The 21,471-nt window shown below is 39.0% G+C and overlaps 1 protein-coding gene across 2 annotated transcripts in view; it reads right to left on the bottom strand.

Moving 5' to 3' along the window:
• Positions 1-17,713, bottom strand: part of BIVM (basic, immunoglobulin-like variable motif containing) — an 80,203-nt gene extending 62,490 nt beyond the window's left edge. The window contains exons 1-6 of one of the 2 annotated variants that reach the window (XM_006846676.1): positions 17,703-17,713; positions 16,909-17,515; positions 9,009-9,135; positions 6,916-7,011; positions 6,543-6,647; positions 6,231-6,325 (exon numbers count right to left, since the gene is read on the bottom strand). In XM_006846676.1, coding sequence (XP_006846739.1) covers positions 6,231-6,325; positions 6,543-6,647; positions 6,916-7,011; positions 9,009-9,135; positions 16,909-17,374 — 889 coding nt within the window. In that variant the 5' untranslated portion in view covers positions 17,375-17,515; positions 17,703-17,713. Of the gene's footprint in view, positions 1-6,230; positions 6,326-6,542; positions 6,648-6,915; positions 7,012-9,008; positions 9,136-16,908; positions 17,516-17,702 lie in introns of those variants that run through there. The other variant, XM_006846675.1, reaches the window with a different exon arrangement.
• Between the last annotated feature and the right edge of the window lie 3,758 nt (positions 17,714-21,471).

Below are 21,471 nucleotides of genomic sequence, written 5' to 3'. Positions count from 1 at the left end.
AGCTACTTTGGAAAAGCTTGCTCTCTTGCCCTGGTCCTTGCATCTGGCTCACTGTGTCTGACCTCCAGTCCTGAGACTTTTGGTCCATTGCATGACCACAGCCTCACACATCAACAGCCTGTAGTCTGACCTGCAGATTTGGGTTCCACAACTCCAGAACTACAGATGTGGGATTTGCCAGCCTCCACAATTGCATAAGCCATTTCTTTTGACAACTGTGAGTTTTGTGAGATGCTACAACATGTTGCAGAACCTTAGGAAGTGAAGGAAGGGAAAAATGGTGGTGGATATCGAGGACTATCGAGGGATATACCATAGGAAAAGTTGAACATTTGAAATAGCTTTAACTTCCAATGCACAGGGACCGGCCTTGTGTTGATTTTTATAAAAGAAATTATTCATGTAACGTGAATGGAGAAAAGGTTTCAGGATCTTCATTTGCTAATGGGGCACAAGTCAAAACAATGAGAAAAAGCTGCAAACATCCATTAATAAACGTAACGTGAAATGTATAAAGTATGAGTCTAGGAAAAGTGGAAGTTGTCAAAAATGAAATGGAATGTATAAGGCATTAGTGAACTGAAATGTACTATTATTGAACATTTTGAATCTGACAATCACATGATTTACTATGCTGGGAATGACAAACTGAAGAGGAATGGCATCACATTCATCATCAAAAAGAACATTTCAAGATCTATCCTGAATTATAATGCTGTCTGGGATAGGATAGTATCCATATACTTACAATGAAGACCAGTTAATACAGGTATTATTCATATTTATACACAAACCACTAAAGTCAGTGATGATGAAACTGAAAACTTCTACCAACTTCTTCAGTCTAAAATTGATCAAATATGCAATCAAGATGTATTGATAATTACTGGCAATTGGAATGGAAAGGTTGGAAATACATAGGAAAGAATCAGTAGCTGGAAATTTTGGGCTTGGTGATAGAAATGCTGCTTAAGATTGCATAACAGAATTTTGCCAGACCAATGGCTAATTCATTGCAAATACTTTAAAAAAAAAAAAAATGTAAATATATACAGAGACCTCACTACATGGAAAACACAAGACTCAAACTGACTACATCTGTGGGAAGATGGTGGAAAACCTCCACAAGGCTAAGGGCATACTATGGTACGAACCACCAATTACTCATATCCAAGTACTCATATGAATAAATAAAAATGACTTTGAACATATCCCACCTGAATTTAGAAACCATCTCAAGAACAGATTTGATGCATTAGACACTAATAAACAAAGACCAGAATTACTGAGGGATGACATCAAGATTAAAATACAGGAAGAAAACAAAAGGTCAGTAAAGACATGAAAGAAAGAAAAGACCAAAATGAATATCAGAAAAAACTGTCAAATTTGCTCTCCAGCATAGAAATGCTAACGCAAATGGAAAAAATGATGAAGTAAAAGAGCTATACAGAAAAGTTCAAAGGACAGCTCAAGAAAATAGCTAAGTATTATAATGAAATGTGCAAAGATCAGGAGTTAAAAAAACAAAAGGGAAGAACACGTTCAGCATTACACAAGCTGAAAGAAATAAAGAAAAAACTTCATGTCTTGAGTTGCAATGCTGAAGCATTCTATGGGCAAAATATTGATTTATGATTCAGAAAGCATCAAAAGAAGGTGGAAGTGACCGATTGTGATTGTTGCAACTGTAAAAGTTATGTAGCAAAAAGAAGGGAGTGGTTGATCTTGCAGTCCAGGAGTGGAGGAGCCTCGGACCATCAAGGGAGAAAAGCGAGAGCAGAGCGCGGGACCCTATTCAGAGAAGCAGCAATGCCAGAGATGGAGGCAGAGATGACAAGGAAAGATGGAGTGGCTGGGGACTCTAGAGAGGGGCTGTGTGCTGGCAGCCGGGGGGCAGGCTTGCAGGGTATGCCCTCCGGGTGTTTGAATGACTGTATATTCCTGAGTGTTTTGGTGTACATTCAAAAAAATTTAGAAAAAACAACAGAGGGAATAAATTGATGATGCATGGAGGGGACTGTAATCATGGCAATGAAACGAAATATGATAGGATAAGTGTAAAGCTGATGTTGTCCCATGTAAACTATTACTCAATTCACAATAAAAAGGACATGATGCTTGGTAGAGGATCAGCAAAAAAGAGGCAGATCCCAACGAGATGAAACAGCATAGTGTCAGCAGCAGTGGACTCAAGTGTTAACAACTGTGAGGATGGCACAATACTAGAAGTGTTTTGTTGTGTTGTGCACAGGGTTGGTATGAGTTGGAACTGACTGGATAGCACCTAATAATTATACAGTTCTGGTGTGGTACTGTCGGATAAGCACAAGACTTCTAAATTTAAGTTCAGTGGTTCAAACCCACCAACTGGTTCTTCAGAAACCCCATACAGGGACGCTTTGAGTCAGAACTGACTTGATGGCACTTAACAACAACAACACTAATCACATGGGTTGGCCTTGGTATCAAGACTTGATATCCAAAGGTTGGTGTCACCTGCACGAGTTCAACAATGAGACTTGCTCACACGACTATTCACTAGGGCAGCCTGACCCATTTACTTACTTTCAGTGAACTTTTCCACATTCAACTCAGAATACAAAATGTTACTGGTATGTATTTTCTAATGTTCTTTATGAATATAATTATTATGATACTTTTCAATAATTGAAGAATGACTGTGAAAATCACTAGAGACGGAAAAGAGGCTGCAAAGAAAGAACTTGTTATACCTTTTTCTTGAACTTCTTGATTTTTTTGGCTACAGTCATATATCCCTAAGATGCTGTCTTGATTAGAGTGGCTGCCAAAAACGATGATCCTACCAGACACTTAAAAAAATAAAAAGCAACATTTATGCTAAGAGACAGGATTTTGCAGTAAAAATGTTTAGAAATTGTTCTTGTTGCTATATGCTTTTTGGTTAAACATGATGCATGGAAGCTATAAAAAATATATATGTAGAATACACTAGACTATTGAAAGAAACTACCACTAGAAAAGGAAGAATAGCTAATGTTTTCCATTTCAGTTTTGAAATCAGACAGACTTGAGTCTGACAGCTGTATCCTCTACTTGCTAGTGGTGTAATCTGCTTAATTTATTTACCTTCTCCACGTCTCAGTTTCCGTATCAATAAGGTGGGGAAAATGCATTTCTTGTAGGGCTGCTATAGAATTCAAACAGGGAAGTCAGCATAGTGCCTGACACACTTAACCTCCGATTAAAAGCTAGGCTTTACTACTGTATAAAATCAGTGAAATAAATGAGACATAGAAATGTTAAAATATATGTCCAAAAAATAACTTACATTGAGTGAAATTACCCTTAAAACATTTTGATCGAAGGTTATACCGAAGAATTGTGACCAAAAGAGATAAAATACAGAAGAGAATTTTCAGCCCTCTTGGATTCCAGACTTCCTGGAGCCACTGAGACTAGAGGAATTCCCAAAACTACTGCCCTGCCCTGAGACAATCTTTAAACCTGAAACCAAAAAGATTCCCTGAATAATAGTTTAGCTTTAAAGCGTGTCTGCCGTTAAGTACTGTGTTCTTTAAAGAACTATCTAGAATGGGATCAAACTGACAACAGCAACACAAAAGATGAAATAGGAAAACTCAGGAGCAGTGATGATATGTTAATGCCACAGGGACAAATCAGAACTGGAGAGTAAGAACAGTGACACACTTTGAAGACAGTCATGCTGAATGTGGACATGTAGAAATTACTTAATCTGTGCTGATGTTCTGCTGAGTATATTTTCAATAAAAAAGTATAAAGTAAATATTTTAGCGTTAGTACCATAAGCACAGAAAGAGTTAATAATACTGAATTCATTTCTATAGTAATAGAAATGATAAGCATCTTGTTTGACAAATACTTTCATTTAATTTCAATAAGCAAGATGTCTCTTTCAAAAAAAAAACGAAACAATGTACATACATTTAGGACCCCTAGTAGCATAGTTGTTAGCTTTGGACTGCTAACTGCAAAGTCAGCAGTTCAAACTTACCAGCCACTCCATGGGAGAAAGATGAGGCTTTCTGCTCCTGTAAACATTTGTAGCCTCGGACACCATATCTGGGGCCACTATGAGTCAGAACTGACTCCGTGGCATACAACCGTGACCACCATATATTCACTGGAGAGATGTTATCTTGTTAATATTAAAAAATAATTGGTGATTATTGTAAGGCCAGTACATGACTGGGCAGTATTTCATTATGTCGAACAAAGGGTAGCTCTGAGTCAGAATAAACTTGACAGAACCTATCAACATGACAGTAATGAGACAGGATTACGGGCAGTGGTTTTTAATAAAGTAGGAGTCAGCTGTTTCTTGAGTTACTTTCTTTTGACATATTAGAGCTTAAACAAGTCAGCAGAGATCAGAGGGATATACTACCATCAAGAAACAAGAGCTGGGAGTAGAGCACTTTCTCTGAGCCCAGGGTCCCTGCGAGAGAACCTTCTAGAAGCAGAAGACAGAAAGCAAAAGCCTTTCCTCTAAAGCTGGTGCTCTGAATTTGTACTTTCAGCCTCTTAAACTGGGAGAAACTTTCTGTTTCTTAGAGCTATCCACTCATGGTATATTCTCTTATAGCAGAACTAGATAATGAAGACATATACACACATTACACACGTCCTTTCATCATCACAGCAGACCTATGAAGTGAATGCAAAAATGGAAATGTGGGGTCCACTCTGGGGCTCAGAAAGTGAGGATCTAAGTGACTTGTTCAAGGTCACAAAACTAGTACAAATCAAGATGCAAATTTCAAGTTAATCTAACTTTTAACCAACATAATAGGCCAGCAGTAGGACTCCTGGTGTGGTGCTGTAGGATCAGCACTGGACTGCGAACCACAAGGTCGGCAGTTCAAACTCAGTAGCCATTCCCATACAGGGTCGCTATGGGTTGGAACCAGCTCAACAGCACTTAACAATAGGTGAACAGAAAGATATCCCAGTTTGTATTCAATCGGTAATCTTGGCAAACATACATTTGTTTGGTGGCGTTGAGTAGGTTCCAACTCATAAAGACCCTATACAGGGATTCCAGAAGTCCTGGAGTGGCCCTGCGGGTTAATGCGCTGGACTACAAGATCAACTGAACTGCAAGGTCGGTGGTTCAATCTCCCCAGCCGCTCCTAGGAAGCCCTAGACAAGGGTTGCTATGATTCAGAAACAACTGGATGGCACTTAAAAACAACATAAGGTTTCCCAGGAGTGGCTGGTGGATTTGAACTGCCAAGCTCGCATTTCAAACCAACCCTGTGGTCCAGTACTTATCCTACAGCACCACACTAGAACTCCCCTCTCTGTAAAATAGTTTTCTGAACTGCAAAATCAAAAGATTGCTGTAATAAGTGTTAAATTGGAAATTTCAAAATACAAATGCTTTAATTAGCACATAACTAACACACTCCTTATAATCAACTCCACTAGTCTCTGTGTAACTGAGATTATAACAGAACTCTGCCATTTTCTCAGTCCATTATCCTGTTTTTATATGTTATTATGCAGGGCTAGGAGTCCTGGTATGGTATTGCGGGTTAATGCGCTGGACTGCAAGGTCAGTTTGAACTGCAACGTGGGTGTTTCAAGCTCGCCAGCCACAACCATGACCTTGGAAACCATATACTGGGTCACTATGGGTCGGAACTGACTCGATAGCACTTAACAACAACAACATGCATGTCTAACAGCAAATAGTCTAAAATCTTTCCATTCCTTCAGTAAAGTCCACACTGCTTACTGAAACTTTTACACACACACACATCACAAACCCAAACAATATAGTGTTATTGTTCTGTTAATGACAAGCCTTAAAGTTCTAAAAGTTCTACATGAAAAGATAAGAAGAGGTAAAGCTGTTAAACTGTACACCAGAATGTGCCCTACAGATTATAAATTTACCTCTTAGATAAAGAGAGATAAAAGTAAGACTACGTTTGGTGATGTTGTTTAGTGCCAGCGAGTCAGTTCCAACTCATAGCAACACAGTATGGGGTTTTCCAAGGAGCAGTTGGCAAGTTTGAATCACTGACTTTGCATTTCAAACCAACTTGCGGTCCAGCTCTTTACCCTACAGCGCCTCACCAGGACTATGTTTAGGGTTTACATATTGTCCTTTGAATAAAGACACTCAATCTTTGAGATGGATGTTAAAGCATGAGGCATATATGGACTGGTGGGTAGATTTTTTTTATGTGTATACCTACCAGTTTCTCCAGCTGTTTTATTCTTCCCATGAGGTTTATATAGAACATAAGAACATCCTTTTACATGAAAGTGGTCATTAATTTGTCGAAACCATCTGAAAATAACAAGAAGATTTGCTGGTAGCAACAGTTCTATAACAAAGACGACACTATTCCAATTCTAGAGACATTTAGGCATAGTCCAAGTTTGCAGTGTCTACTAGAGCCTGGGACCCAGTAGCTAAAAACACGGTTGATTAAATAACACGTATCTATTATATTACTATAGATACACTTAGAAATAAGTGTTGCTTCTAAGTGGGGACTCCATACCTCATAAGTGTTGTGTTTCCAGTGAAAGGGCCAAACCTAATGTCTTCAAAAGGGGGTTGGAAGCCCAAAATATGTAAAGCCTCTTCTTGGGTAATAGGTGGAAGACTACAAAAGAAACATCACCTTTCATTTTACAATTCCAATTATACAGAGCTTTAATGTCTAATTTGAAAAAATGTTGGTAATATTTTAAATTAACTTTTATCAAAAATGATAGAAGCATATATTTTAACCTTAAAGGCTTATAACAAAATACAGAAGATTTTTTTCTTAATTTATGAAAATCTATTCTTAAAAATCTTGTATTATTGAAAAGCCACACCAAATCATTTTTAATTTATATTTGGGGATATCAACAAATTAACATACTTACTTCCCCACTCCCATTGAGCTATATAGGAAATTCCAACAGGAAATTAATGAAGAGATCCCACAAGAAGTCTTATATTGTGGTCGACTTATGCAGTACCTAGGAAAAGAGAAGATTTTTTTCTCCTCTTGAATGACAAGATAAGATATGCAAAACAGAAATAAACAAGCCTGGTGACAGAAGTATTAGCATAATTAAAACCTTAATCATGTTGTTGTTGTTTGTTGTTGTTAAGTGCCGTCGAGTCGGGTCCGACCCATAGCGACCCTGTACAGGGTTTCCGAGGGTGTAAATCTTTACGGGAGTAGAAAGCCTCATCTTTCTCCCGCGGAGCGGCTGGTAGTTTCGAACCGCTGACCTTAAGGTTCGCAGCCCGATTCGTAACCACTACGCTACCAGAGCTCCTTTAGTATAAACTCTTAAAAATATTTTCATATTTATGAAATACCAATCATAAATACTTAACACTAAAGCAGCCATTTTAATAAAGGTAGCTAAGGATGAGTAACACCTGATCAAAGTCAATATATATTTTTTAAATTAATTATATGCAAATTTAGATACCATTAAAACTTTTATGAAAACTCCTAGTTGAGCTGTACACACGATTAAACAACGGTGGCACACTAGTTAAAGCACTAGGCTATTAACTGAAAGGTTGGCAGTTCACTACCAACCTGTGGAAGACAGATACAGAAGTGTGCTTTTGTAAGATACACAACCGTGGAATCTTTAGGGCATAGTTCCTGTGTGTCTTATAAACCACAATGAGTCAGAATGGACTGGATGCCATGGAGTTTGGTTGCGGCTTTTTAGTGCCCATTTGAGAAACCCTGACGACAAAGTGGCTAATAATAAAAAGGTGGGTCAGCAGCTTGAACCCACCAGCTGCTCTGATGAAGAACGACATGGCAATCTGCTTCCATAAATATTTACCACCTTGGAAACCCTACAGGGGTCGCTAGGAGTCAGAATTGACTTAGTGGCAATGTGTTTGGGCTTGGGGGTTTTTTGGTGTACATTTAAAGAGTGGCTAGGTAGCATAGGTTATACATTTGACTATTAACCAAAAGGTTGACAGTTTGAATCCACCCAGAGGTATCTCATAAGAGAAGCTTGACAATCTATTTCCAAAAACTCATAGTCACTGAAAACTTACACCCTTTCCAATCACCCAGACAAGAGACCTTTGGACCCTCTGTCCCTTTATAAGACCTCCACTTCCTCCCTTAGGGCCCAGAGCTCCGCAGTAAAGCCTCTTGGTGTTTTTATTACCTCCTCTCATGTCACATATTCAGATGTTTCTGCTTTGTCCCATGTTCACACTGGATTTTAAACTTTGGAAGAACAAAGATCGTGTCTGGTGCATCTCTGTATTGTCAACCTACCATAAATGGTTCAATTTAATCTTTCTAAAATCTCTCACAAAAAACGAAACAAAACCAAAAATAAACCAAGAGATTACTAATGTTTAATATTGTAAAGCTATCATGAGCTATGCATTTATCCTCTAGAATAAAATCTGTATTCACAGCAAACTAACAACCCTACTTGATCAGCTCTTCTTATCAGAAAAATGCCAACTAATAAAAGTAGAAGGAAGATAGACTTAGGAAAGATCACTATTTTGCAAGAAGGATTCAGGCAAGTATCTTTACAGGATTTTGATTTTAAAAAATACTAGGTGAAAAACTGATGGGGAATTGAATATTACCATGATGCCAATCTATTGCCCTACATGATATTGTTAAGTGCCATCAAGTCAATTTCAACTCATAGCGATCCTGTATAGGGTTTCCAAGCAACAGCTGGTGGATTTGAACTGCCAACCTTGTGACTCACAGTCCAGTGCTGATGCTACAGCACCACATGGATGTTACCAGGAGGAAAGTAAGCGACAAGGTAGGAAAGATGAGCTAGACTACCTATCTCAGAATTACTCTGAGAATCTCTATTATGGAATTATCCGATATTAAGTGACTCTTTTCTATTTAGAATGGAAAATATGTATTATGCATTACTACTGTTAAGCAACAAAATTATTGCCAAAATATATATCTTTATTTTAAAAAATTAAAGACTGCAGTAACAATTACCATCGTCTGAGGTCTAAGACTTTCCGCTGCTTAATATCTTCAAGTGGAGAATGCTGAGGATAATCTCTCTGATGTCTTCCTTTTTTATCTGAAGTTTTCTTCTTAGAAATCTGTTTCTTCACACTGCCTAGAAAACAAGAGTATAAAGTAAGCAAAATGTTTAAAATGCCATAAACTCTCATTGACAATCAATTTATATATAAGAATTCAAAACTGTCACTAGTCTTAAAAATGATAATTTGCAAACATTTTTAATGCATATATCTTCAAGAAAACTCTACTTAAAAAAGAATAAAAATAACTTTAATCAATCACAAACATTAATTCTTATCAAATTCTTATATTTCAATTTCCAGATTTAGTCACTTAGCTGGCAAAAGAATCTAAACGAAATCTGTTGTCCTAACCAGAAAATCAAATTAGCTACAGTAAAAGATTTAACTAGAGCACTTTCCGGAAAATAAACCCTTGCTATAAAACAATAAAACCACATTAGTATAACTCTGTTCAAAGTAAAAGCACTGGATCTAGTAATGTGATAATGTGATGTTTAAAAATATCTCCAGGCCCATGGAGACCACAAAATGGATTCAGAATGATGCGCACTCATACATTATTAAAAGCTAACTTTAGTTCCAGGAACTACAATGGAAAAAGGCAACCTCTTTTCCATGTAAGTGTGTGCATTCCTTCAAAAGAAAACACAAGACAAACAATTCTGGTTACCTGCAAGTGGGAGTGTCTGTGGGTGTGGGGTAAAAAGTGAGACAAGAGTAAGGAGTGACACTTGATACTGCTTCATTTTTACACTTTTTATTTCTGAAACACACTAATGGGCTGCCCAATCAGAAACCACATAAATTTAAAACAGGTAACAAGTCAAATCCAAACTTCATTTTACTGAACGATTATTAACATTTCAGATACTTAAGCTCAAATATTATATGCTCTTCTGCACATATTCTATTCATAAAAATTTACTGAAGGCTATAATATATCTTACAAGTTTTTGTTAAATTTTAAAATAACGATACTATAGATAGATCCCTTGAAAATACAAGTGGAAAATTATCCATACTATATTTTATTTATTCAAGAACAGATGTTCCATAATGAAACAACTCGGCAGTCAAAAACTAGCTAGAACTCAGTAAATATAGTTACACAGGGTTATTCATAATTTTTATAAAATGTAATAATAATGAAGACTACAAAGTAGAGAAAGATAGAAGTTGTCAAAGTCTTCATTTTGCTTGGATCCACAATCAACACTCATGGAAACAGCAGTCAAGATATCAAACGATGTTCTTCATTAGGCAGATCTGATGCAGAATACCTCTTCAAAGTGTTCAAGAGCAAAGATACCAGTTTGAATGCTAAGGTTTGCCTGACCCAAGCCATGGTTTTTTGAAGAGCCTCACATGCATGTAAAAGTTGGACAATGAATAAGACCATTGGAGAATTGATGCATTTAAGTTATAGTATTGGAAAAGAATATTGAAAGTACTGTAGACTGCCAGAAGAACAATCCAATCTTTGTTAGACAAAGTACAGCTAGAATGCTCCTTAGAAGCCAGGATGGTAATATGAAGTCTCACAGGATTCGGACATGTTATCAAATAGGACCAGTCCCTGGAGAAGTACATCATACTAAGTAAAGCAGTGGGTCAGCAAAAAAGAGGAAGACCCCCAATGAGCTGGATTGGCACAGTGGTAATGGCAATGAGCTTAGCATAACAACAACTGTGAGGATGGTGCAGGACAGGCAGTGTTTCATTCTGTTGTGCAAAAGGTCACTATGTATTGGAGCCAACTTGACGGCACCTAACAACAACAAAGAAATCGCACCTAACAATAACAACAAAATCAGTTTTGTTATTCCTTCTCAGTCTTCACAAAGGGTACATGTTCTCAAAACTGAATAACCACTGGCAAACATTAGCAAAATTTCATTCTGCAAAATTTCCTTTATTAATGAAATAAATCAGAAGACAGAAAAAAATAACTTTCGGTTGTTTGTTGAGATGTCTTTATTTCCTATGTGGTTTTCTCAGTTATTTAAAATTTTAGAGGCAAATTTAAAGCATTCTTTGTCCCAACTAAAATCTGTAACTTCAAAGAACCTACAGAATGGTTTGGACACAGAATTTTAGCCTTCCCTCTATTCTCTGCTAGATTACTCTTAAGATTCCCCTAAGAAAAATGAGCTTGTATTCATATGTTCCAAGCAAACACATTTCATGGCATCTATTCCAGACAGAAAATTGGTTCCAGACACAAAATCCTGTTCAACGTGAGGGAAGGGAGCTAGGTCAAAGCGGAATCTAAGTGTGAGGTGGAAATATAAAAAATCAAGGCTTACAAATTTGTCACCTTATCACATGACTCCAATAACCTTTGTCCTTTGCCCTTTGTTGTTACTATGTTCCTTCTTCAATTCCTCATCTTCCTGAGAAGACTGAAAATAAATATATACCCCTACACACCACTCTGGCTTGTAGAGAAAAACATAGGGATTAACAGAGAAGAAGGAGAAAACCCAGTCTTTTTAACCTGAAGAACTACAGGACAGAATTTGGAGCAACCACAATTACTGGAAAGTGAGGTGAGGAGATTCCAAGACAAGAGAATGAAAAGAAGCGGAGATCAAATTCTATGTTTACAGTTTGTCCAAATCTCAGGCTGACCAGGAATGTATACAACAGACTTCAAGGAGCCCAGTTATGGCTAAAATAATTTAAATGAGCTTTGAACTCTACCCAAGTAAAAGAATTTACAGGTTTAGTCAATCCAAGTTAACTGCCTATAAAAAAAAAAAAAATCAGTAACATCTGTTATTGTTGTTGTCAGGTGCCATCGAGTTGGAACCGACTCATAGCAACCCCACGCACAGCAGAACGAAACAATGTCTGATCCTGGGCCAACCTCACTACTGCTGCCACACTTGATGCCATCAATGATGCCACCTGGCTGATCCATCTCGTTGGGGGTCTTCCTCTTTTTCTCTGACCCTCCACCTTACCCAGCATGACATCCTTCTCCAGCGACTGTTCCCTCCTGACCATATGTCCAAAGTATGAGAGACGAAGCTTAGCCATCCTGGCCTCCAAGGAGCACTCTGGCTGCACTTCTTCCAAAACGGATCTATTGGTTCTTTAGGCACTTTCAGTATTCTCCTCCAAAACCACAACTCAAAGGCATCAATTCTTCTATGATCTTCCTTATTCACTGTCCAGCTTTCGCATCCATATGAGGTTATTGAAAATACCATGGCTTGGGTCAGGCATACCTTAGTCCTCAAGCTGACATCTCTGCTCCTCAACACTTTAAAAAGTTCCTGCACAGCAGATTTGCCCAATGCAATACATCGTCTGATCTCTTGACTGTTGCTTCCATGAGTGTTGATAGTTGATCCAAGAAGAATGAAGTCCTTGACAACTTCAATCTTTTCTCCGTTGATAAGAATGTTGTTTATTGGTCCAGTGGTGAGGATTTTTGTTTTCCTGACATTGAGATGCAACCCACACCGAAGGCCGTGCTCTTTGATCTTCATCAGTCAATGTTTCAAGTCCTCTTTACTTTCAGCAAGCAAGGTTGTATCATCTGCATATCGCAGGTTGTTAATGAGTCTTCCTCCAATCCTGACGCGCCACGTTTTTCTTCATAGAACCCAGCTTCTCATATTATTTGCTCAGCATACAGGTTGAATAAGTATGGTGAAAGAATACAACCTTGTCGCACACCTTTCCCAATTTTAAAACATTCAGTAGTAACATCTAGAATCTCCATAATATGGTATTTCCAATATCTAGGACATTACCCAAAATTATTGAACATATGAGAAAGAAAACAGGAAAATGTGATACATTCTCACAAAAAGCCTTTAGATGACCAGGTTGTTAAAATGTACATATAAAGACCTTAAAGTAGGGGTCACCATGAGTTGGGGCCAACTCCACAGTAGCTGATAACATTAGAATTAACACTTTATAAACTAGATAAAACACTCTTGTAATAAATGAAAAGATAGCAAATTTCGGAAAAGACACAAAACTATAAAAAAGACCCAGATGGAAATTCCTGAACTATAAAAACCATAATCTAAAATAAGCAATTCAATGGATGAACTCAACAGCTCTCTCCATGAGACACACTTTAAATATAAAAATCACAGACAGGTTGAAAATAAATTGAAATAAAGAATTATACCATGCAAACACTAATCAGAAGAAAGCTGGAGTGGCTATATTATTATCAAACAGAGCAGATTTAGGAACAAAGAAATCATGGCAGGGGTGGAGGAATATTCCATACTGATAAAAGGGTCAATTCATCAAGATACAAAAATCATAAATACACATACCTAATAACAGAGCTTCAAATGACATGAAAACAAAAATTTACAGAATTGAATAGAGAAAAAAAACAACTGCAAATCATAGTCAGAAAATTTTAAAGCCCCTCTTAAAGCAATTAATAGCATTAAACAAAAATCCAACCAAGTCACAGACAGCTAAACACTATCACCTATCTTGTCCTAATGATGCCCAACAGCTGCAGAATGCACATCCTTTTCAAGTGTGCATGGTACATTCATCACTATAGACCCTTGTTGTTGCTGTTGTTAAGTGCCACCCAGTCGGTACCGGCCATATGCCAGGCCATAAAACAAAATATAAAAGAACTGAAATCATATGTTGTCTGTTCATGATGGAATGAAAATAAAAACTATTAAGAATATTTGTTGTTATGTGCCGTCAAGTCGGTTTCGGTTCTTACCGACCCTATACAGGGTTTCCAAGGAGCGGCTGGTGAGTTTGAACCGCCCAGCTTGTGGTTCAAATGACCTTGTCGTCCAGTGCTTTATTCCACAGGGCCACAAATTGAGAGGGACAAGAAACCCAAATCTGTAAACTAACAGTACACCTCCAAATACTGTATATGTCAAAGAAAAAATCACTGGGAAAATTTGAAAATACTTCAGATTAAATGAAAACTTAATACACTATAACCAAATTTGGGAGCTGCCGTCACTAAAGTACTACTCTTAGAGCAATGTGGAACATTAAATGGTCACGTTAGGAAAACAATGATCTAAGTTTCCATCTTAAGATGCTAGAAAATGAAGAATAAAGTTAAGGTACAGGAAAGAAATGATGAAGACCAAATCCAATGAAATTGAAAACATTAGCAAAGCTCAAGGTTGGCAACTTGGCACAAGGATCAAAACTGACAAACCCCTAGCGACATTAATGAAGAATTTAAAAAAAGAGAACATAAATTACCAGCATTAGGAAAGAAAGAGGGATGATCACTAATAGCCCTACAGATGTTAGCAAAATAACAAGAAAATATTGCCAACTTCATGTCAACAAATTTGATACCTGAGATGAAATAGAAAAACGAAAATTTGCCGGAATTAACAGGAATACACAGGGTTGCTATGGGTCCGAATCGACTTGATGGCACTTAACAACAGCAACAGACCATTTCATAATCATTGCTGTTGTTAAGTGCCGCTGAGTCGATTCTGACTCATAGAAACCCTGTATAGGTTCCTAAGGCTTTAAACCTTTTCAAGTGCAGACAGCCTCATCTTTCTCCCAAGGAGCAGCTGGTGGGCTTGAACTACCAACCTCTGTAGTTTGCAGTCTAGTACTTATCCTAAGGAGCCACTGTGTTCCCTTTTAAATCATAGCTAGCTTTTAATATCACTCACTCACCATTTGGATTCCTGGTGTGGCACTACAGGATAAGCACTGGACTGCTAACTGCAAGATTGGTGGTTCAAACACATCAGCTACTCCTCAGAAACCCTTTACAGGGTTGTTATGAGTTGGAAGTGACTCATTGACACTTAACAACATGTGATTTACCAATTAAAAGAACAATTCAACAGATATTTACAAATTGATACATGAAGGAACAAAAAATCTAAATACCTCTATATCTAGCTTGAAAAATTGAGTGAGTTCATTATCGAAAAACTTCCTACAAAGAAAACGCCACACCCTGATAGTTTTGATGAATTCTATTAAAAGCTTGGGGGGGAGAGGGTAACAACACTAATCCAACACAAACTCTCTGAAAACAAGAGAGAACTTGATTTAGGAGACCTTATTCCAAAACCTGAAAAAGACATTATAAAAAAAGAAAATTAGAGACCAGTAACGCTCATGTAAAAGTCCTCCTGGTACAGTGCTGCAGGTTAATGCACTGGGCTGTAAGGTCAGTTTAAAGCGCAAGGTTGGAGGTTTAAGCTCACCAACCGCTCCTCAGAAACCCTATAAAGTCGCTGTGTTGGAACTGACTCAACGGTTCTTAACAATAATTCCAACTTGTTTTAGGAGACCTAATTCCAAAACCTGAAAAAAGCATTATAAAAAAAGACAATTAGAGATCAGTATCGCTCATATAAAAGTCCTGGTGTGGCATTTGTAGGATACGCAGTGAACTGTTAACTGCAAGATCGTTGTTTCAAACCCACCAGCTGCTCCTTGGAAACCCTATTCAGAGTTGTTATGAATCAGAACCAACCCAACAGCACTTAATAACAATTGTTCATAGAGACACAAGTGAAAACCCCACATCACACCCCTAAAAATCACAAATTGACATAATATTCTGCAAAATAAGTTAATTTTGAAAATGGGTAAGTAGAAGCAGTAGTCTTACAAAATGATCAGAGAAGCCTAGAAGTAAAATACAAGTCCTAGTTCTAAATTGTACTGTTGCATATCTTTTCCAAGTCTTAATTTCTTCACCTATAAAATGTGGATAACAGTACCCACAACTCATAAAATTCTTGTCTATGTGAGTTCAAAGGAAAGAAGTACAAAGCATCAGTGTCTGCCACAGGCTACTCATCCTGTAACTGTCATGGCTGAACCGCATCCTACATGAATGACATGCTCTCAAATTGTGCAGTACACAACCTACTCAGACATACAAAATAGTATTCACAACACTATCAACAACAAAAAGCCACCGTGATAGGTGGCAGAAAAGAAAACTGTATTTTAAATCAGAACATATTTTCTCGTTCGTGAAAAAAGTACAAAATAGTATGTTATTCTAGCCACATCCATAACCTTTTCTAAGCTATTTCATATTTCTCTGTCTTTTACAGTATTAGATTTCTCAAAGCTCTCAAATACAAATGTAATGCTTGAAGTTTCCATGGGTAACACATTACAGAATTAAATGCCAAACGTTCAGGAATTTTTTTTTTAATTGTAGAGGCATACCTTGAAGATATTGTGAGTTTAGCATCAGCCTACCGCAATAAAGCGAATATTTCAATAAAACCAGTCACACACATTTTTTGGCTTCCTAGTGGCACTGTAGGATGAACACTGGACTGTAAGGTCAGTGGTTCAAACCTACCAGCCCACTACTTGGAAACTCTATACAGGGTCACTATTGGAACCGACTTGACAACAGTTCACAACAAAAACAAGGACATATAAAAGTTATGTTTACACTATGCCAAAGGTCGCTATGAGTCAGATCCCGACTCTTAAGGCACTTAGCAACAACAACAAATATGCTACTAAGTGCGCAGTAGCATTATGAAAAAGCTGGAGATATTGTGAGAATTAACAAAATTTAACAGTCACAGGAAGTGAGTACATACTGTTGGGGGAAAAAAAAATGGTACCAATAGGCCTGCTAGACACAGGCTTGTCACAAACGGTCAGTTTGCAAAACACTCACTATCAGCAAATCTAAGAAAGCAAAGAACAATAGACCGAGGTGTGCCTGAACTGGTAAGACAAGATGACACCAGTGTAATTTGTTCGGTATTATATAAATGAAAAAATCATGTTGAAAGACAAGTTCAAAAAACAAAGCTGACCTTCATTATCTTCACATGGGAACCTCATGACTCCTTTCTTACCTGATTTGTGTTTCAAATTGGTGGTCACCCCATCAAATTCTGATTTATCAATTTCCCAGGCAAGAGGTAGCTTGCCCAAGCTACTGGATATGCTGTCCGAGCTATTTTCTTCCTTAAAGATGATTTCTGACGCACTAGTAGGGATGCCAGTGTACCTCGATGAATTATTTTCAGTACTATCAGGAAGGCAAGCAGAGCGTGTTGGATTTGGAGTTTTATAGATTGAGGTTGCCTGGTTGAGAAAGGCATAGTCCGAACAGATGGCATAGATTTTTTCTCTAGTGTGAGTCACTGGACAACTCCAGGGATAATGACCATCTCCTTTAGGACCCAAGGGTACTTCTGAGGCACTTGTGCAAAACGATTTTACAGCATCCTGTAGAGTCTCTTCAGGAGACGTTCTCTCTGATCTGTGCTCGCCATTCCCAGAATCATTTGGCCTTTCTGTTTCTGCAACGTTAGGCATTGAATGAAACAATGAAATTTCTGCTATTAGGAAGAAGTTGGAGCTCTTTCTGTTGACAATTGTTTACAGCATTCTACAAAAATGTGACAGCTGCAAGATGGATTCCTAGGAAGAGGAAAAAGGAGAAAGATCAACAATCTACTAGATACAGGAACAGCACTAAAAAGAATCTCAAATGTCACCCACATGTTGTCCTGCATTAAATACTTATTTTGTAACTACCATAACCACACTGGAGTCCTGGTATGGCAGGATAGACTAAGCAATGAGCTGCTAACCACCAGGTCAGCAGTTCAAACCTACCAGGCGCTCCTTGGAAATGCTACACGGGGTCACTAAGAGTCAGAACCAACTCGATGGCACTTAATAATAACAACATACCCACATTGAGCCCTGGTGGTGCAGTGCTTAAGCACTCAGCTGCTAGCCAGAATGTAGGCAGTTCAAAACCACCAGCTACTTCTCAGGTGAGAGATGTGAGGAGTGCTTCTGTAAAGATTTACAGCCTTAAAAACCACAAGAGACAGTTCTGCTCTGTCGTATATACAGTCACTACGAGTGCGCATTGACTCGACAGCAGCGGCTTGTGGCTTTTCTTCTTATCATGTATGTATGTTGTTAGTTGCTGTCATGTCTATTCTAACTCATGGTCCCATGTGGATATAAACCTGTTGCCATGAAGCCAGTCTGCATACACTTTTTAGTGCTGTAAGAAATAATGCACAGAACTAATTCACACACAAAGAAAAGCAACAAGGTATTGGAATTTTCCTACTTCACGTAATTAAGGAAATAGCTCCATCTCTACTGAATGTCTGGTTCCTGTCTACCTTTCTGCCTGCAATTTAAATGCCATGAGATCAGATACCAAATGTGCTTTTCTTACTCTTGTATCATCCTGCATTGCTCAGATCCTGGCTTTCCTGAAGTGAACTCAACATAATTTATTACTAACAACAAAACCCTTAGATATCAACTATTTTAATTACATGCTCAGGAAATACTGTGATATAGAACAGCAGTTTATCCCTCCAATAATATACCCTGCAACTTACAGTTTGCTCACATCTTGTGTCTCCTTTTGTCCCAATGTTTATAAATCATTTACAATTCCATTCCCACTGCTAGTTCTCCCCTATTCACTCTCCTAGTTTGCCATTGCTAATAATCCCTGAACACATATACTAGAAAACAAAGCTTACTACATACGCTTGATCATGCAATTCCCTTCCTATGGTCCTTCTCTGATCTTAGAACAAAATTGAACTCCATCTAACCCCAGGATCTGTCTTTTAAACATCTCATCTCACTATTTCCCTTTCCTCTCTGGATTCAGCCACACTGACCTCCTTTCTGATCTTTGAAAGCTGCTTCCTCTCACTCCCATCACTCCCCTTTAGTTAATTCCTGCTCAACCTTCAGATCTCAGGTCCCAGGTCCCTTTGGGAGGGAGCAGAGGCAAGGTCATCTCAGATATATTCAGACACCTTTCCTTCACAAGTGTTAACCCACTGCTGTATTCAATTCCAACTCATAGCAACACTATAAAACAGAGTATAACCACCCCACAGAGTTCTCAAGGCTGTCAATCTTTATGGAAGCTGTCACATCTTTCCCCATCAGTAGCTGGTGGAGGCTGGTGGATTTGAACCACTGAGTTTTCAGTTACTTTACCAATTACTTTACCACTATACCACTGGGTTCCTCTCACTAGTCTTAACCCTCCAAAAAACTACTGTAATATATTCAAATCTGATTCAGAAGGACCCGGTACAGGCTTTGAGGTTACAAATCTCTTTTACAAGAGCAGAAAATCTCATTTTCTCTCCCTCAGAGAGGTTGGTGGGTTTGAACTTCTAACCTTGTAGTTTGCTGCAGTCCAGTGTTTTTCCTACAGCACAAGAGCTCCTTTCTCATTTGTCTTGTTGATGTTGTTGTTGTTATGTGCCATGGAGTCAGTTCTGATTCATAGAGACCCTATAAAGGGTTTCCGAGGCTGTAAATCTTTAGGGGAGCAGAAAGTCTCATCTTTCTCCCTGAGGTTCACTGCCGGATTCGTAACAACTACACTACCAGAGCTCCTTTCTCACTTGTCTCACTAGGGTGCAATTTGACATTTACGCCTGATGTCTGGTTTTGGTGATGTTGTATCCCTAGGAATCCTGATGGCATAACGACTAAAGCACTTATCTATTAACCAAAAGGTTCAAATCCACTAGCCTCCACAAATCACTGTGGGAGAAAAACGTGGTATTCTTCTTCCATTAAGATTTACAGCCTTGGCAACACTAAGGGCAGTTCTTTCCTGTCCTATAGTGTTGGCTAGGAGTCGGAATCTACTCCAAGGCAACAGGTTTCTTATATTTGACCTAATATCTGAAAGCATTCTATTCAATATGATCCTGTTACTAGCCTACATCATGCTAGGTACTACTGTATGCAATGACTGTTGTTGTGTGTCCAGGAGTTGGTTCTGACTCATAGCAACCTTGTAAAGGGTTTCTGCAAGTGGCTGGTGAGTTTGAACCACCAACCTTGTGGTTAGCACTCTAGTGCTTATCCTGCGGTGCCACACGAATTAATTGATAAGAAGAATCACAGAAGGATCTAAAGCCTCAATTTGATTTACTCATAAAATCATGTCAACTAGCTTGAAAATTCTACAAGAAAGCACTAAATTTAGCTTTGCTAAGAACAAAACAGAGTCCTGGTATGGTGTTATAGGATAAGCCCCAGTTTACTAACACCAACTGGTCCTCAGAAACCCTACAAGAAAGCATTATGAGTAGGAACCTACTGCAAAGCACTTAACAAGAACAAAAACATACAAAAAAAAAAAAAAAAAAGTGCATGTTGAAGGGTCTAAGTTTTTATTTAAAAGCCACCTAAATAAAAGAAGGAGCTCTGGTAGTGTAGTGGTTACGAATCGGGCTGCGAACCTCAAGGTCAGCAGTTCAAAACTACCAGCTGCTCCGCAGGAGAAAGATGAGGCTTTCTGCTCCCGTAAAGATTTACAGCCTCGGAAACCCTCTTCAGGGTCGCTATGGGTCAGAACCGACTCGATGGCACTTAGTAACAACAACAAATAAAAGAAGAGGAGCACGGTGGCTCTGAAGAATAAGCTCTGAACTGCTAACCACAAGGTGGGCGGTTCAAACTCACCAGCTGCTCCGTTTTCTGACCCCACAGGAACCGGCAGCCTTGGAAACCCTTCACAGGGTCGCTAAGAGTCCGAAAGACTCCGTGGCACTTAACAACAATAGAAATAGTGAAAGATTGCGCTTGTAAAGCAAAATTATATAAAATGGCAAGCTTTACATGCATCAATAGAGTAACGATTTAAAGAAGTTCTTGTAATGCATTGCTCTGTAAAATAGATGTCCCATTTTTAAAGTCTATAATCATCACCTGGTTCTATTTTCTCGGCTATAGTTTACGTCCGTATTGCTAAGTAGCTTAGATAAGCAAACGTTTTGTAAAAATCTGCATCCATATATGGCCTCTATTTTGATCTATAGTCTATATAGAAAACAACTCAGGCACAGAGACACTTAAAGTGACTAAGGGCGAGTATCCGCCAAGGGCACCACTAGGAGAACCGGGAAAAGACCCCATCACCTCTTTCCTCCGCTCTTCCCAGTTTGCACCCTCGCCCTCCATGCCCCTACGAACAGACCGAAGTCCCCTTCCCGAGAGCAGAGGCGCTAGCCTACCAAAGGATACCGAGGGGCTCCAGCGCACAGCGCTAGGAAAGAACCCGGGCTGCAGGAGAAACCAACAGCTCCGCACCTGAGAGCTCGCGACGCGGCCTCTGCTGGGTCGGGCTCGAAGGCCAGAGGCGGAGCAACCGAGTAGCTGCCAAGCCAGCGCCGAGAGGAAGGAGCTGGCTGCGCCCCCGCCAGACGCAGTCCCTGAGAACCACGCCCTCACCTTCGCGAGACCCGGCCCGCACTCGCCCAGACTCAGGGAAAGCGCTCCATCCTCCCTCCCTGCCCGGCCGGAAGTCGGCGTTGGCGGCGGGAAGGAGGAGGCGGAGGCTGGCGAGTGGAAGGCCGACTTGTCCGGGCTACTCGGGCAAGTGTACAGCTGTCTGGGCG

Source organism: Chrysochloris asiatica, unplaced genomic scaffold (genome assembly GCF_000296735.1).
Source record: "Chrysochloris asiatica unplaced genomic scaffold, ChrAsi1.0 scaffold00029, whole genome shotgun sequence".
Lineage (NCBI taxonomy): Eukaryota > Metazoa > Chordata > Mammalia > Afrosoricida > Chrysochloridae > Chrysochloris > Chrysochloris asiatica.
This window is presented reverse-complemented; position numbering and strand designations above follow the sequence as displayed.